The sequence below is a fragment of the Cavia porcellus genome, unplaced genomic scaffold (assembly GCF_034190915.1).
Source record: "Cavia porcellus strain 051 isolate PalLab524CR breed Dunkin Hartley unplaced genomic scaffold, mCavPor4.1 scaffold_16, whole genome shotgun sequence".
Taxonomy (NCBI): domain Eukaryota; kingdom Metazoa; phylum Chordata; class Mammalia; order Rodentia; family Caviidae; genus Cavia; species Cavia porcellus.
The window spans coordinates 8,916,165-8,934,785 of NW_026947499.1; the positions used below are offsets into that span (position 1 = coordinate 8,916,165).

At 40.1% G+C, this 18,621-nt stretch overlaps 1 protein-coding gene across 1 annotated transcript; it reads right to left on the minus strand.

Moving 5' to 3' along the window:
* Positions 1-499: 499 nt before the first annotated feature.
* Ppp1cc (protein phosphatase 1 catalytic subunit gamma) lies at positions 500-18,438 on the minus strand. Its single transcript, XM_005000476.4, has 8 exons — positions 18,186-18,438; positions 9,187-9,318; positions 7,851-8,081; positions 3,817-3,921; positions 3,080-3,303; positions 2,747-2,881; positions 1,799-1,859; positions 500-895 (listed from the first exon to the last, which is right to left on the minus strand). The coding sequence occupies exons 1-8, from the start codon at positions 18,238-18,240 to the stop codon at positions 825-827; spliced, it is 1,014 nt and encodes a 337-aa protein (XP_005000533.1). The 5' UTR covers positions 18,241-18,438; the 3' UTR covers positions 500-824.
* Positions 18,439-18,621: the final 183 nt, after the last annotated feature.

Sequence of the window (18,621 nt, forward strand, 5' to 3'; positions counted from 1 at the left end):
GGACAGCTACCAGTAGTGTGTACACCTGTAATCTTTGCCCTCTGTGAGGTTAAGTCAATGACCTGATGGATCCTTGTGTAACCCACGGAATGTAGAAAATTAGCTGTTTTGAAATTAAACAGCTTCCCAGCACTTCAGAAGGCAGGATGATTATCCTGAGTTCAAGGAGCCAAGGCTGGCCTGCATTATTACATGTAAGATTGTCTCTACTGCCCCCAACAGTTCACTGCTCTTCAGAAACTTAGTTGCAAGGGGTGTGGTGGTGCACACCTATAGTCCTAGCACTTGGGAGGCTGAGGCAAAAGGATCTCAGAGTTTGAGGCTAGTCTGGGCTTGCATGAGTCCAAGGCCCATCAGAGCTAAGGTGAAGTGAGAATGAGAGGAGGAGGGAAGGCAGAGGGGGAGGGCAAGGCAAAGAGGGGCAGGGAGTCTAGTTACATGCAAATAAGATGTCAGAGACAGAAAGATTACTTGAAGGAACACAAATCCAAGAAGAAACTGGTTTCCAGAGCAATTTATTCATTAAAATCTATTCAATATGCCATCAACAGTTTTCCTGTGTGTATTGTGCTGATAAATAGACACTGAGAAGATTTAACAAGTTTGTCATTTAATAAGTCTGAATTCATTTTCACCACATGGTATTGTACACGGTCATCTGTTGAAACAGATTTTTTTTTTAACAGATCTTAGTTTAAAAAAGTCATAAGATACTGTGAATCCTGTATAAACTGGTGGACAGCAAGTTAAGTTCCTTTGTTTTGACTTATAAGCCTCAACTTCACCGCAGAATAAAGAATGTAGGCCAAAGAAAGCATAATCGGTCACTCATATAGAACAGTATTGTTTCTATAATTTGAAGCTTTCTGAATAGACGGGTTCAGGCTTGGTCCAACTGTAAAAAGATTACTTAATGAATAGATTATATGGAAATTGTATAAAATGTTATTAACTTTACTCATAATAGCTTAAATACACTATATTACTAATTGCTATTCAAAATCAAAAACACGTTTTTGAATCCCCAAGAAGGTGGTATGTGTATGCAGCCATGCCACCCTGCGCTTAAGGGGTGTCAATACATATCCAACAGAAACTTTGGCTTTAGGAAAAGTCACATTGAAAAGAATGGCTTTAATCATCATTGTAAGTATACTGTAGGTAGGGGAAAGTGTGCTTTAATTAAATATATATCATACCAGTGATCCTGGCAAGGTTGAAGATTATGTCTACTGTTGACGGCTGAAAAAACTAGTTTGTACATGACAAGACAATAAGAAAAAGCAATCCCTTTGAGACAAAATTTTAAAATAAAAAAATGTTCACAGTGGTTTGTATCAACAGTATGCATATTATGACAATAACATGTACAGATTCGGAGCACCCTAGGGCTCTCTTTATATTCTAAAGAAAATGAGCATTTACATTATTCATGGGTTGTACTGAATTAAAAAAAAGATCACTTAAACACTTACCCTCCCCCCACCCCCCAAACAGGATAAACTGTCCTGGGGTGTAGTTTTAACACCATCATTAAAGTTGTCTGCAAAAGGAACAGGGAATTAAGAACAGAACACTTTTCCTTGGGAGTGGAGTGTCTTTCATTTGCTGTTATAACCAGCAAATGTCATTCATTAAAATAAAAACAAGAGGGGCCCCCACAAACACAGATCTACCTGAACAAGCTGACCAGTACACATTACAGTTTTAAAAATGGAGATTATATACTCTATGTTACAAGTCCCAACTAGGCAGTGTCAAAATGACATCTATTTCTTTGCTTGCTTTGTGATCATACCCCTTGGAGGTGTTACGGGTCTTGTGGCATTCGGCTTCTTCTTCTCTGCAGGTTTTAAAATCTGAGAAAATTCAACAGACAAATGAGTTTTGGGAAATACACTCAACCCAAAATCTTAAAAGAGTTTTTTTAAAGATCTCATTTACATCTCTTGTTCAAAAATGTTTTTGGCTATTTAAAATCTCCCAACTACTCTGAAAGCCTCACCAGTACAGTAACACAAATAAAGGTGATGTGAAAATGTTTGGTAATGCCACAATGAACAGATAAAATATATGATCTGGAGAAGTTATCTTCCTTCTGGATAAAACAATGTCCGGTCCACAGTATCTCCATCACTTCTGATGTAAATTTTTTAGAACAGTGTTTCTCAAATCCCTGTACAATCTGCAAGTTTTCCCTAGAATATGGTAAAATAATTGTTTTCATTCATTTAACTGACAACTGCCACAACATTACAGTGGCTACATTTAGTTTGTTGAGATGAGGGTGGTCAAGCTTGTCATAACAGGCAGATGAAACAAGGATGAGGGAAGACTTAGGCACAAAAGGCGCTTTTGTGGAGGGCCAAATGAATCGTGTACTTCAACAAAGGTTTTATAGAAATTAAGACTACAGGAAAATGGGTAGAATTAAGCAATCATACAGTTCATCTGGCACATCATACTATCTTTACATACAAGCAGTGATTTTAGACATATTTATACTGTTTTTTTTTTTTTTTTTTTTTTTTTTTAAGGGGGGCACTGGGAATTGAACTTGGCCTCAAGCCTGTCAGTCTGATTTTAAAAAAGATCTGTAAAGTATGAGGAGTGGGATACTTTAAAGCAAAAAGTACCCTATTATTCAACATAAATGAACAACAACAGAAAGGTAACATGAGAATTATTTTTCAAGTCAGTAAAATTCAAACTAATACAAGGAAATGATCTTGAAAACATGCTCTACCTGAAAGGAGCACATTAATGTTTCATCCACACTCATCATGGCACCAGCATTGTCAAATTCTCCACAATAATTGGGTGCAGAAAACAGAGTAACCAACTGCCTCTTTGCAAAAAATTCGTATCCATCTTCAACCACCTTGGAAAAAACATTTTTCCAGTGTAAGTATATACAAATGTTGATGAGTAAAACCACTCTTCAGTTTCCCACTGAGCCTGACAGGTTGTTTCCAGAGACACCGTATAAATAAGCAATACCTACCCACCAAAATCAACAAGGAGAATCTGTGCTCACACACATGCTCTTAAGTGTACATGTAAAATTCAAAATCAATACCTGATGGGCTCTACATATAAGATCCAAATCATGCTTATGGAGAAATTTTGCAACCACTTCTGCACCAAATGTGAAGGACACTCCTCTGTCATTTTCACCCCAGCCTAAGACATCTTTATCGGGGTCAGACCACAAAAGATCACAAAGAAGACCTTGATCTGGTACATCAGTAGGTCGCATAATTCGCCGAATCTGCTCCATAGATTGAAGATCTGGTGATAAACCTATTAAATGAGAAAAAACAAAGCAGAACTGTTTTCAAAAGATGTTATCACTTTAACGGTTCCACTTGCCTACAGACTTGTTAACACTGATCTTCAGTTTTGGTTAAAAACACTCCACCACTTTGAATGCAACGCATCCTAAGGGTGGCGTGCCTAAAAAGAACGTAACAGACAGACAGGGCTGCTGTCCTTGTCTTTGGCTGCTGCTTCTTTGCCACTTTGCTGCCTTGCTGTCTCCTGCCTCTTGTATTTTTAATTTTATATTTAAAAATAATGTCTGCTGTATTTTCAAATCAAACTGTTAGAGAGTCATAGAACTCACTGTAAAAAAAAATCAACTGCTCACTTCAGACACCTATCCAAATGATCTTTGCTGGGTCACATGCACAAGTAATATATCAACAACACAGAGTTACTTACAGGAAGTCATCCCAACACTGACTCACAAATGTAAAGTGCTCATCTTCAGAAGATATTAAAACCTATGTTAAAAGAGAAAATTGGCCCACATACCTCCATGACAGCAGAATATTTTCTCATCCACGATGGCTGCTATTGGTAAACAGTTAAAACAGTCTGTGAAAGTTTTCCATAGTTTAATGTTGTATCTTCTTTTACCTGTGAATATTTATGACAGTTAACAATTTAGTATACTGTGGCTTCATTCTCTCAGGGTAATTCCCCTCAAAACAAGACTGCAATTATCTTAACATGATGCTTTTATTAAAAACCTCCTGATCAGCCAGGACTGGTGGTTCATGCCTGAATCCAAACATTTGGGAGGATGTGCTGAGTCTGTGGGCAGACTGGATGTGTTGAGATCCTGTCTCAAGAAATGAACATGGGGCTGGGGACTTAGCTCAATAGCATAAGTGCCTGTCTGCCAAGCGCAAGGTCATGAGTTCAATCCCCAGTACCTCAAAAAACAGAAATGAAAACAAAACGAGTATTTCCTAGTGTCACTTACAATTAGTTGCACAGGTACATAAACAAGATAGCTGATCCACAAACAACAACTAACCCTTCCACGTGAAATATTCTTAAATTTCATGAAGTATGAAATAAAAATATCAGACAGGATCACGATTCAGGTTTACCATCAAATCCTAATAATTATTTGGTAGCATCAATTGTGTTTTAAATCTAATGTTTTGTTCAATTTCCATAAATAGATAGAGCTCCCTATTTCTTTTTTTTTTTGTATCGGGAATTGAACTCACAACCATGTGCTTGCTAGGCAGGTGCTTATGCCACCAGGCGAAACCCCGGGACTCCCTAATTCTAAAGGCAAATATGCACAGATTTTTATGTGTGCCACTGCCACCTTCCATCTGAGGAAATGACACCTATCCTATCATCCCTGACAATAACTACTGATACAAGAGAACTCCCACCCTGAAAATAGCAGGAGGTAGATGACTACAGGGAAAGACAAATTGTATATTGCAAGTACTTCAGGATTTCTGTTCCTAACACTATAAATCAAGGCCACAGGGTGGTCACTCCCTTATCAGGATCTGTATTGCACACATTCTGAGTCAGAGTACAGCTCTGACAGAAGTAGGACTCAAGCACTTTTTCTACATGAAAATTTATTTTGAGTTCACAAACCTATTCACAATTCTTATACAAAAGTATAAACATTTTCTGAATTAACTGAGGTCTGCCTGAAATAGAGTGCTTTTGTCTCCCTGTACCCTATCACACTTAAAAGAGAGCCTTTGTTCCTAAACTTAAAATCTGTCCTTAGTCTCTCTCTTTCCTTATGTGGGGGAACAGAGGAACAGCTCAAGGCTTACAGCCCAACCAACACTTTTTTTTTTCTTTACTACCTTTTAATCTAACACAATTCAAGCAGGGGAGGCTGCGTGTGATGGTACATGCCTGTAACTCCAGCATTTAGGAGGTTGAGGCAGAAGGACTTGTGCAAGTTGCAGGCTAGCCTGAACTTCATAGCAAAACCCTAAGAGCACCCCCCCACACACACACCACGAAACAAAAAACATTAAGCAGGGAGGTGGGGAGTTTAATGTTTAATACAGGACTTGAAAGGTAAGGCAAACCCAACGAACCTCTGCAATTAAAGACTGCTGTCTTTTCTCTTGACAGTTTCTGGTTTCCTAATTACTAGGCCTTTTTTTTTGGAGACAGGGTCTCACTATGAAGTTCAGGCTGACCTTGAACTCACTATACAGCTGAGGCTGGCCTCGAACTCACAGTGATCCTTACTTCAGCCTCCTGAGTGCTGGGACTAAAGGAAATGTGCCACCACACCCAATTGGGATCACTTTTCAAAAATTTACTACTATATGTTTGCAGTACACAATTCATCAATACATTCATCATGAGGAAGTGGTATATGTACATAACACACCTCTGTTCATCCTTTGGAAGCTATTAATTCTCTCTGTCCTCTACCTTCCTTCCCTGGCAGGTCCTGAAAGCTTAAATTTCTCCTTACAAAAAGAGGTTGAAGGGGAACATATGTATGTACAATCAACACGTCTGATTTTTAATAGTGATCATTGATGATCACAATGATGCAAAACCATAAACCAGACCGTCCCAATCCCATTTAGACTAAGTTCAGTCTCCATTTTCTACTAAAACCCCATCTGAGCAATCATCAGTAGGATTCCCTGGAGACTTTTCCCTCCTATATCTTCCTTCTTCGTAGAGACAGCTTCATTTGCTTATTTCTTGCTATTTCTGTTAACTCATCTATCAAGCTTTCCTCCTCCTACTTCTGAGCACATGTAACTGAGGCCAACCTGGGCTACACAGTAAGTTCAAGGTGAGCCTACATAGCAAGACCCAGTTTCAAATGAATAAGAAAAAAGAACTGCTTTCAACCAATACTGAGCTAATGAATCATTTAGAGGCCATGGACTGCATTAAGTACAACCCAAAACTGATGCATTCAATCCCATCACATTAAGACTTATGTCACAACAGAGACCATTCAGATTTGAATTTTATCAATGAAAACATCAAAGTACTTTGTGAGGTAACAGCAGTGTGAAAGGAATGCTTTCTTAGTCCAAAGACCTGTAATTAATACCCAAAACGCAGTAATATAAAAAAAATCTGCCTCCCAATGTCACTACCTCCTTAGAGTAACTCTTCTATAGTGCTTTTCTTTAGACACTTACTGTTAATAAACAAATGTCCTTGTCAGACTAAAATTGTCCCAGTCACTCCAGAACCCTCAAGATTTTTTTCCCCTGGTGATTCGTCCCACCTCACTTATTAGCTAGTTCTACAGGTCACAGACCAAGGAAACATCCAGCTGTAATAATGTGGTTTTAGATTTTTTTGAGCAGTACTAGGGTTGAACCCAGAGCTTTGAACACCCTAAGTAAGCATTCAAGTGCTGAGCTACATACACCCCTAGTCCCTGGAAAGGTGATTTTAAGATAGCTATGTCTCTGACTGTTACCTCTCTATAGAGATGCATGATTTAATAAACGAGCCAAACACATCTCTAAGCCTCAGATAGGTGGGAGGGAAGATCACATTGTGAGAAACTATAGGTGCTAACTGCCATCAAGGGGTTGCAAGGACAATCCTTCAAAAAAAAAAGTTCCAGCCCAGCCTGGGCAACTTAGTGAGACACCAATGTCAATTTTTTTTTTTGTTTGTTTTCTTCCTTTTTATCGGTACCAGGGATTGAACTCATGACTGCCGGCTTGCAAGGCAGGCGCTTATGCCGCTGAGCTAAATACCCAGCCCCACCAATGTCAAAATTAAATAAGATCCTGGGACATCCCTCAGTGAAAAGGTTCTGGTTCAATGCCCAATGTGGAGGAAAAATACACTTCTATCAAACTATTTAAACAATCCAAAAATGGGTCACAAAATATGTAAGATATTTTTAAAAAACTTAGTACTTGCTTTCTGTATGCAGCACATTTTAGAAGTCAGAAAACTAAAATACACATTTAAAAAACTGTATATATAAGATTGAACTTACAGTAAATATTTTCTAGGAAAGGCAAACCTTGGTGCATGCCTATAATCCCAGCACTCAGGAGGCTGAGGGAGGAAGATCACCTAGAGCTCAAGGCCAGCCTGGGCCACACAGTCAGTTCAAAGCTAGTCTCTACTACGCAGTAAGACTCGGTGGGTGGGGTGGGAGGAAGGCAGCTATACAAATTTAGAGACAATGTATTGTCTGTAGGGGCCTATAGCTGCACAATTCTATAGAATTTACTACCAACTCCTGAATCACACACATTAAAGAGATGAATCTCATGGAATATGGAATGAAATTACGTCTTAAATTGTTAAAAGCAAAAACTATTTCAGCAGGTTCTCAGAATTGTACTAAGAATTATGTTCAAGAAACAAGTAATGTGATCATTGTTTCCTAATCTAATCATATAAGAGAACTCAGAAGATTATAATTGCATTATTTTCCTATACTAAGGGAAAGACTTAAGAAAAAAGAAAAGTTAATAGCTCAATATTATAATACTGAGTCTAAACTCTCATAAATTCTAACAACCACATCCTAAGTATCTCTTCCATAGGTATAAAGTACTTACATTCATCATAAAATCCATAAATTCTATTGATGCTGGCACATTCATGGTTCCCTCTGAGAAGAAAGAAATTCTCTGGATATTTGATTTTGTAGGCCAGTAAGAGGCAGATAGTCTCCAATGACTGCTTTCCCCTGTCCACATAGTCCCCAAGAAACAGATAGTTGCTCTCTGGTGGGAAACCACCATATTCAAAAAGTCGAAGCAAATCATAGTATTGTCCGTGGATATCACCTAGAAACAAGAATTTGGTTACACTGTTGCAATACCTATAATTCAATTCACAAACAAGGCTTTGGAAAGACATTCTTGAAATCTTCATTATATACTAAATCGTCTCTAATAATCAGAGCTTACTTTGACAACCAAAAGCTGTGGTGCACACCTGTAATCCCAGCACTTGGGAGGCTGAAACTGGACAGCTGTAAAGGCCAGCCTGAACTACACAATGAGGCTGTCTCAAAAAACAAACAAAAAAAACCAAACCTGCCAAAACTAAGTTATCAGTCTTGTATCACATTTCATTGATCAGACCATAATAAAAATCTTAAGTACATGTATATGTCCAGAACCTCAGACAAAATTCAACTAATTAAGAATTTATTTTGTGGAAAGGCATATTACGTCTCAGCATGCTTTCTTGCCAAGTAACATGGTTTTCCTTTCAGTTGGCTGATCAGTGTCAGATCTCCGACAGGTCAGTCTCCAGGTACTATGTCAACAGAACCTCTGAGTAAAATCATACCTTATACCCACATTACTTCAATTTTCCCCTGCCAGATAACATCTAAGAGCATTTCACTTTTAAAAAAAAATACAAATTTTATTCATGTGTCAAATATGCAAGAATACATTACTCAAATGAACAATATTTAGTTTTTTATGGCATGTATTGAAGATTATCTGCTTTTAGTATATACAACAGTATAAGGACTAAATGAGTTTCAAAAGCAAGTTGTATTTTTAGGTATAACCAGAGATGCTTTAAGTTCAAATATAACCCTATATTGATATAGTTTAGACCTTTTCTTAGCTCTCCCTTCTTCGTTTCATCTTGTTTACATTTCTTTTTAAAAATATGAAACATATTTAAGTAAACTAATTCCATTCAAGAAATTTATTCTAATGCTGATACTTTTTTTGTACTGGGAATTGAACTCAGGACCTTGCACTTGCCGGGCAGGTGCTGTGCCACTGAGCTGTATTCTCAGCCCCTAAAATGGTATTGTGTAAGTAGTTCCAAGTTATAAAACAGGAATGAGTCTGCTAGCTGAAACAAAGTCAACAGGCCCTTGACTCAAATCACGTAGCCAAAGAAATTTAATGTCCCAAAACTTACCACATATTTTGAGAGGTGCTTCAAGTTCTAGTAGGATAGGCTGACTGAGAAAGATCTCACGAGACTTCAAGCACAGTCCTCTGATTTCATTCTCCTGTAGCTGGACATTCTTACCTGGCTTGGACCCTCTCACTGCACGGAAGAAAAACCCTAATTAGCTCAATCCAGCCAAAATACAATTCAACATAAAAAATGTGATACTTAAGACATAAACTATATATAAGGAGGGCAAAACATGGTTTCTTTTCCAATTGGTCTTATTTCTCAGGGAATTTATAAAGAGCATGAGGTAGATATTGAGAGGGTCTCACTATATACACAGATCAAACTGCACTTGAACTATGTAGCCCAAATTGGCCTTGAGCTCAGTTTTCCTGGTTTAGCTTCCTGAGCACTAGGAATACAAATATGCACCAACACACTCAAAAAAAGAGTATGTTTCTAATGATTAACTAGATTCATAAACTCTTAGGTATTCTTCAATTTAGCTGTATCTCCCATATCAAATATGATTCTTAACAGCATCCTAAACAAGGGGTCACCTCACTGTGTAAGGGGGTAAAGTGTTAGAAATGACTGCGTAAGAGTTCGAGTACCAGGAAAAAGAAAAGAAATGACTGCATACTACACAGCTTCTGGTCTGTTCTACATCCAAGTCACACACGTGGCCTTGTTCACCTACAGTTCTCCCATTAGAACAGCTCTTTTGGTCTCCAGTCCTCACAGATTTTATAAGCAAACTAGCATTTTTCACAGCAGAGTTCAAACTGTCATGTTACCAAATTTGTCTTAAGAACTGATTATATTAAATATGAAGTAGAAATGCTTAGAATTCTGTACCAATCAATGTTCTGAGGACCATAAGGATCAATAGTCTGATTTTTTAAAGTGTTGCCTTCATTTCATTTAAAAAATGCCATAGGCTCACTGTACTTGTTTTGTTGTGTCGTTTCTGGGCCTGCATCTGTGCTTATGATTATGCCTACAACACTTGGCAAAGGGTATCAGCATGTGCTGAAAGGAAGGTTTTCCAGTCTTGTGAACAGACAGAAAAGCAACTGGAGACAGAAATCATCCCACAGCATGGAGCATCCTGAACTCCAGTGTTCACATCAGAGTTTTCAGTTTTGCCCACTGTGGAGGCAGAAGGTCTTGCCATAATGTGTTGATAAGTAGGTAAGCAGTAGCAATAACGAAGAAATGTTTTGGTTCCAGTTGTAAGAGATTAGTCAGCCATTAAATACAGATTAAATAGCACAGCACCACTGCTGACAGAGTTTGAGATGGTAAGGAGCCTGAATACCCTCTATGTGTTTGAATCCAATTCTTTAGAGTACCCAAGATTTAGGAAAGCAGGCATCTTCTAAAATAAAACCAAAGTAAAAATACATGGACAATAAACAAGGAAATTAAGGTTACATCTTTTCACAATGAAACCCTGTACCAAGTGATTTATTTTTAGTAAAACCACAAAATCAAACTAAATTACGTTGCTAATTTAAATTTTATTAGTTTTAGAGGCTCAGCACTGGTGGGGTGTGGTAGCACATGCCTGCAATCTCGGCACTGGGGAGGCTGAGGAAGATCACCCCGAGTTCAAGGCCACCCTGAACTACATAGTGAGACTTTGTCTTAAAACAAAAGAACTGGGCATGGTGGTACAGGCCTGTAATACCAGCATGTGGGAGGCTGAGGCAGAGGATCATTTTAAGTTCAAAACCAACCTGGGCTACAAAATGAGTTCAAGACCAGCCTGAACTACACAGTGAGACCCTGTCTCAAAAAGATAAAAAGAGGCTCTGTATTAAAAATGTAAAATCATGTGGCCCCACAGTGGATTAACAGCACAAATGTTTATTTGATTTATAACTAGCTTCATTGTGTAAATATCTAGTATCTATTCTGTGACTGTAACACAGAATAATAACAAGAAACAGCCTTTGTTAAGAGTTTTTCTATTAAAAGGGTATGTCTGAGGGGCTAGGGATTTAGCTCAGCATCATAAGCGCCTGCCTTGCAAGCAGGCAGTTGTGAGTTTGATCCCTGGTACAGATTTAAAAAAAAAGAAGAAAAAAAGTGGGGTATGTCTGAGACAGAAATGCTGCTCTGGTAAAAACTATCCTATATCCTTGATGGTCACCCAAACCCCGAGTTCTCTGAAGCAACAAAAAAACAGCAGTGTGTAAAACAGTGTTATTTTTCAATGAAAAATGTGAAGGAAAGAAGGATGAGGACAGTAGGCAAACTCTTCAAGCATACACGTGCACGCGCGCGCACACACACACACACACACACACAAAATCCATACAATGACAAGACAAAGGGCTGGACTGAGACCCACTGAAGTTTCTGGATTTGTTCTACTGCTTTCAGATCATTTCAATTTGGACCCAAAAATATAGAATTCAACTAAAAGTTTGAGTTTCTTTCTGAAAAGCAGAGATATGGTTATCTTTGAGGGTAGATCTGAAATAGATACATCAGCAACTGAGCAATTCTTCCCCCCAGAAGAAAACAGTAATTTTCTTTTTCTACACACACACACACACACACACACACACAGACAGACAGAGGACAGAATTCAAGAAACCTTCCTGATGGAAAGATGGTGGGCTCCTGCTTCCCTGGCCAGAAAACTCCAATCACTAGTGATTCCACAAGTCAGCCAAAAACGGGCAGAATGCCCAGCAGGAAATTTTATTTTTGGCCAGGAGGGAACTCCTGGAAGCTTCTGGTTTCAGTCTGCATTTTCTTCAGCAGAATCCCACATGTGTGAATGAGAGGCTCATTCTTAAGCCTTTCAGAAGAATTTTGTGATAATTTGGTATAATAAGCCTATATCCATATAGATGACAGTCTTACTTTGTTACAGAAATTTTATGATAGTAAATCAATGCCATCAGATTAAGTCAATGTTGCTAATATAAATTTTCTTGGCTTTGGAATCTTTCCAGTGCCATCTTTAAACATGCTATCCTCCCCTCTCTTCTCCAAAGCTGCCTCACACTCTTTCTGAATTGTCCTCATAGCACTGGTCACCCCCACTCAATACGGCACTTCGAACTTTAACCCCTGCTCATCTGGACCCCTGGTAGAGATATGGTAAGTCCCCTGGACCACAGTGGTCTTGCTCTGTGGTATATACATGCCCCTCAAATACTGTCTATGCTCAAAATTAGCTGCAGGAGGCCTGAATCAATGTTTTAAGTACTGTTGCTTTGTGGTTTTAGAACATACTGCAGACTACGCTTTTTTTGGGGGGTGGTGGTGGTGATCTAACACAGGACCTCACTCACACATGCTAGCTATGTACTCTTAAACTATATACTTCTGACCAGGGAAAATCTTGTTTCTATAAAATATTTTATTAACTTATAAAACAAAGCACTATTTTCCTACCACACTTTACTAGGATGATTTTCTAATTATGAAAGTTCAGAGTTACTCTTAAATTTCAAGATTTCAAAATGAGTTGTCGTAATCCAAATGTATTTCTAAAAGGTATCAAATCTCTCAACAGTATAAAAATCTATACTTCACTATTTCCAGTCCACCTAATAAAAAACATCTGTCTGTTGTGGCTAACCTTACTGGGCAGGGAACTGTGCTATGGGGCTTTACACAGTTATCACGAGGTCACATCCCTTAACCTCCGCTGTCAGAGGCTGGTTCAAGGACTCAGCCCAAGGCCACAGCAATCTAATGGTGCTTCCACCACCACCTTTTCACTTAAACATTTACTCTACACAAGTTTCCAAATCAAGAGTTAATATTACAGTCAATGCTCAAGAAAAATTTGGTAGATATAAAATCAAAATGCATCCTAACAAATAGGAGACATTAATACCTAATACGGAATGTTCTATAAGACAATACTTACTTGCCATGCTTCAAACATTCATCAAAATAATTGCTAAGCACACACTGTAGGTCACTCAGATGCTGGGGGACAAACCCTAACCCTAACCCAGAATAGATTCAAACACACAGTAATCCTTCCCTCAGCCTCCCAAATGCAGGACTTTGGGATGATAGCCAAATGCCATCATGCTGCCAGTGCACTACGATGGTAACTGCGCAAGTTGTGATGTAAAAAGGTACAGCATCTGACCTATTTATCTGGCAAATCACTAACATCAGAATAAAAATGTCTGACTTTATCAAGAATTGTTACCACAATGAATGTATTCAATAGGTATGACAGGCCCTATAAATCTTTGATATATCATGCAAAGGTACAAATTCCCTATGATGAATATTAACACTATATTTATCTAAAATGTACCAATAAAATAAAAAGAAATCCAAACTGATAAATATTTGTTTGCAATTAGGAAAAAGTTATTGGCCATTATTTGCAACATCAGCCTTTCTTCATGAGCTCCAACTTTTCACTCAGCTGAAAAAGTAGAGATAAAAACTACAGGAGAAAATTAAGACTACTCTCTGAGATTATGACAAATAAATCACCATTCTGGTCATGTAAAAGACCTTACTTGTTAAAAGATCATTTTGGAGGAACAGCATTCATACAGAAAAACCCTAGAGAAATGAAATAGTTTTAAAAATCTAAGATGGACACAACTTGTATAAAAATAAACCAAGGTATTGCTGTTTTAAGATAATCCTATTAAAGTAATCTTAAGCCATGCCATGTTTATGATAGTGAAGCACTATGCTCACATCCAAGATTTAGAAAGACCGCCCACTAAGAAAAAACACAGTATTTCTGACATTAAACTTTCACACACAAAGTTATTTTCTACAAAAAATAAAAACCACAAAAATGTTATAAAAATTCCTCTGGGACTTTGTAGAGTCACCGTGAAGACTTGCACTTCTGTTCATCATAGCTGTTTCTACCCCGTGCCCTCCCCAACCTTGCTATAACTGCTGGTGTTATACACTTTGGGCTACACCAATTCTCTCAAGGGAGGTAGCTGCAACCAACACTATTCACTGCTATCCATGAAGTATCTTAGTCTTCTGCACTTCTGATGAAGACAGCCGAATGGAAAATGTTTAAATTTCTAGAGTCTAAAATCACATTTTGATAAATATCATGGAGTACACCACACAGCTGACCCTGCATAAGTCTTCATATCCTGTGATCTCACTCTTTTCTGGACAAGCAATGAGTAGACTACTTAATGGAGAAAACTGCACATTTTAGATAAATCAAGACCTACAAATAAATCTACTCTTCCATGTTTTAGATACATAAATTCAACACTAAAATCATAAAAATTTGTTCTAAAATTCCAGCTGTAAGGAGGATCTCTTAATTCTTGCTGAGTAGAGTGGACTGACCAGCACTTGACTGTGTACAACTGTCGAGCTCCCAGAAGAACTGTAGTTTCAAAGACATATATACTGCAACTTCATCAACTTGTACCACTGACGACTGCTAGGCTAATGGCTGGCCCAGGCCACCTCTAATTCCCATTGCCAGGCCACCCCAGGTTCCAGGGCAACATAAATCTCCCCAAACACAACAGAAAGATATATCTAACCCTGTGAAGGTTTCACTGTTACTGTCTATTGATAAGGAAAAGAGTACTGTCGGTACAAGGAGCAGTCTTTTTCATGGTTTGGCTTAAAAAAGAAGTTCTCCCAATCACTGTCTGCAAGAAAGCTTTCCTTTTTTTTTTTTTTTGATTGGGTTTTGCTGTGCAGTGCTGGCTAGCCTCCAACTTGTGGTGATTCTTCTGCCTCAGCCTCTGGAGTGCTGAGATGTGTACCACTCTGGCCTGCACCTGCCCTGTCTTCTGCCTTGTAGGTGGCACTGCAGGCTTGTAATGAATATGCTGGAAGGTAGGAACTCACAACAGAGGTGTCCAGTCAGGGGATCAGAAACATACAACTAGGATGCCACTGTTGACATTAAGATAGAAATGGGTTCTAAAAAGCTAAACAGTTTCAAAGTACCTGAAAACTGACATTAAAAGCTTTCTTATGTAAAGGATTTTGCACAGGACAGTTAAGTCATTCTTGAAGATCAGGTAATTATGCAGTCTTGCAGTTTGACAGCACCATTCTTCAGCACTAAGATGCTTCTTGCAAACCAGTACATAAAATACATTACAACCACTTGCTATGTAACAAAATCTCTAGCCATCACTCCTTGAGAGATTTACAAAACAAACTCTGTCCAAGTCTCCCTTTTCCCCAACACATTCAAGAGTACCAAACTATTCAATGACTAGTTTATGTTCTAAATCTCCCAAGTTTCATTGTGTACTTACTACTAAGCCATTTCTCAACTCACACAACCCACAAGCTTAAAAGATAAAATTTCCTATGTTAAAAAAAAAAAAAAAAAAGAAAGAAAGTTAGGTGTGGTGGCACACACCTGTAATCCCCGCACTCAGGACTAAGAAGATGGTTGTTGAGTTCAAGATCAGCCTGGACTATAGAGTGAGCTCACGGCCAGCCTGAACTGCATAGTGAGACTCTGTCTCAGAAAGATAAAGCAATGTAAAATACTTCAAGAAAAAGATTGGGGGGGGGGGAGGGACATTACAAAACGCAGAAAATTTATTATCAACACCCCACTCACTACATGTATACTCAAATCATCTTAAACAGATGTTTTGCCAATTTAACATTTACAAAAAAGTACCTTTATTACGTAGCTAGCCTATACCCACAGCATTTAAGCGCATTTCATATTAATTTTAAAAAGGAAATATTAAAAAAATCTGCTTTACAAGTGCAATATAACATGTAAACTGGAAATATTAATGAATGATCAATGTGGCCAGGGGAAGTGACACAACTCTGGAGGCTGAGGCAGGAGGACTGCAAGTTGAGACAAGCCTGGGTAACTCTTGAGACCTGTTTCAAAATAAAATTTAAAAATGGCTCTAGGGATTTAGCTCAGCAGCAATAGGCGACTCCCCGGCAAGGTGAGTTCATTCTCCAGTATCACAAAAAAAGACAAAACAAAAAACAAAACTGGGAGCCAAGCATGGCCTGACACAGGCCTTTAATCCCACCACTTGGGAGAGGTGGAGGCAGGAGGATCACTTGCAGTTCCAGGCCAGCCTGGGTTACAAAAGTGGAACCATCTCTCCAAAAGACTAGACAAACAAAAGGAACAAACACACAAAACAAAAAATAAAGCTGGGGATGTAGCTTGGTAGCAGAACATTTGCTAAGCCCGCACAACGCCTGTGCTCAATCCCCAGTACACAACACACGGAAAAAACAAATGAGCCAAATTTACCAGTAAAATTTTACCGGTAAAATTTTTCAACAGTTTTTGTGTCAATCAGACAGAAAACCTTAAAGTTCTGACGGCTCAAACCCATAACCACAATCCTCCTTTTTTCATAAAGAAACAAGGCCCTCCAGCAGGAGTCCACTATACCCCTGCACATATGTGCAGAACTTCCAAACTGAAATGGAAATGCTTAACAGTTACTTTTCTTAAATCATGCGTGGTGGTACATGCCTGTAATTCCAGCACTTGGGAGGCTGAGGCACAAGAATTAAGCAGAATTGAAAGCCAGTCTGAGCTACAGACTGTCTTGGCAGGAGGAAAAAAAAAGTTATTTTGTTACAGTAAATTATCTTTATCGGTTTCTGACCTCATATAAATATAGGAATTGAATGACAAAGTTTTCACCTATAAATGGAAGCAACATTTAAAGAGTATTTCTAAAGTCCTTAAAGATATTTAGTGGGTTCCTTCTTAAAATATGAAAGGAAAATATGCAGAGATTAGGAAAAAGACAGTGTTTTACTTTAATGCTTTACTTCAAAAGCTCTACCACCAGAATGCTGCAACTGTTCATGTTCTCAATTCTACTCACAGCATTTATACCCCCAAAATATTGTAGGTGGACAGGGTATTGGCAAAAACTGATAAAACTTACCCATTTTCATTATCAAGTGCTCAGATCAAGAATTAGATTTCAGTGAATTCTTCCAAAATCTTAAACAAAGATGCTAACCTAACAGGCTCTTGCACGTAAGAGCAGAGCGTTTCAGCCTCCCGCTTTAAAATCTCAACCTCGGCCCTCTCCCTCTCCTCGGCCCTCTCATTATACCGTCCAAACTAAAACTGTGCTTTAACCTTTCTTTGGCCATTGGCCACCTGAATTCTTTCGTACATTCCGTAATGGCGTATTGCTGTTGCAAGTTCTAAGTTCTGGCTACCTGGGTGTGAAACTTGACTATCACACACTGTGCGACCTTGGTCCAGTGACTTCTGTGTCTTAGTTTCTTCTCCAGAACAGTTAAAAATAACAGTACCTACCTCAAAAGATTAGTGAGAACTCAACGAAAAGCTCAAAAGAACTCGCACAATCTGCGCTGCGGAAGCATTAGCTACTATCACAGCAACAATGTGAACGCCAAGCGCTTCCCGCAGAGCCTGGCACTGGGAAGACGATGATACTGTCTCCATCGCTGGATTCCGGTCTCAGCAAAGAGTGCGGAGACCGCTCCAAGATGAGGACAACTTAAAAAAAGGCTTTGGCGGTGGTACTGGGGAGCCGTTTTTTGAGATGTGCATGTCTGTCGCCAAGGACTAGAAACGGGCTCCTGACTTCAGCACCACAAAATAATAAAAAGAAAAGCATCATCCAAGACAGGAAAAAGAACCCCCCAGCCCGGCAGAGCCCATACATCCCTCCCCCGGCTAACTGCTTGGCGACAGGACGAGGACCGGAAACTCGAGCTCACAGAAAAAAGTGAGGTCCGCGGGGTCCGGCGGGGAACACCCCCGCCAGCCCCAAAGACTGCCGAGGATCGCGGGGAGCGGGCGGGAAACGTTGGGATGGGGAGCGGGGAAATTTCAAATTTCTTGGCCGGGAAGGAGCGAGGCTGCACTCCGGCGCAATGAATGAGCAGCGGGCGGCGCCAAGTTCGGGACCCCACGGCCTCCCCCGGCGCCGGCCACAGCGAGCCACTCCGGGGCTCCCTGCCGCGGCCCGACGGGCTCCAACTCCCCGCCTCGCGCCCCCGGGGCCGCCCCTTCCCGTCCCTCTCACCTTCCAGCAGCCGTTGGATAATGCTGTCGATGTTGAGTTTATCTATATCCGCCATCGCCTCCCCACCGCCGACCCTCCCGCAGCGGCGCCGCCGCTGGCTTGCGCTCGGGACTCACACCCCCCTCTCCCACGCCACGAGCACCGAGACGAGTGGTGGCGGCGGCGGTGGCAGCAGCCGCGGCGGGTCCCCCCCTAACCGCCCCGCTCCTTGCTCTTCCTCCTTCTCTCCCCTACTGGAACCACGAGAAGAACAAAATGGCCGCCGAGTCCTCAGCCAGCCTCGGGCGGCGCACGGATGCGCGCGGGGGAGTGCAGCGGCCCGGCCGGGACTTCTTTATGGGCCATAGGGCGCGAGGGAGAGGCGGGGCCGGGGCTGCAGAGGGGGCGGGATCAGGGAGCAGGAGGGGCGGGGCCAGGACGGGGGCGGGGAGAATAG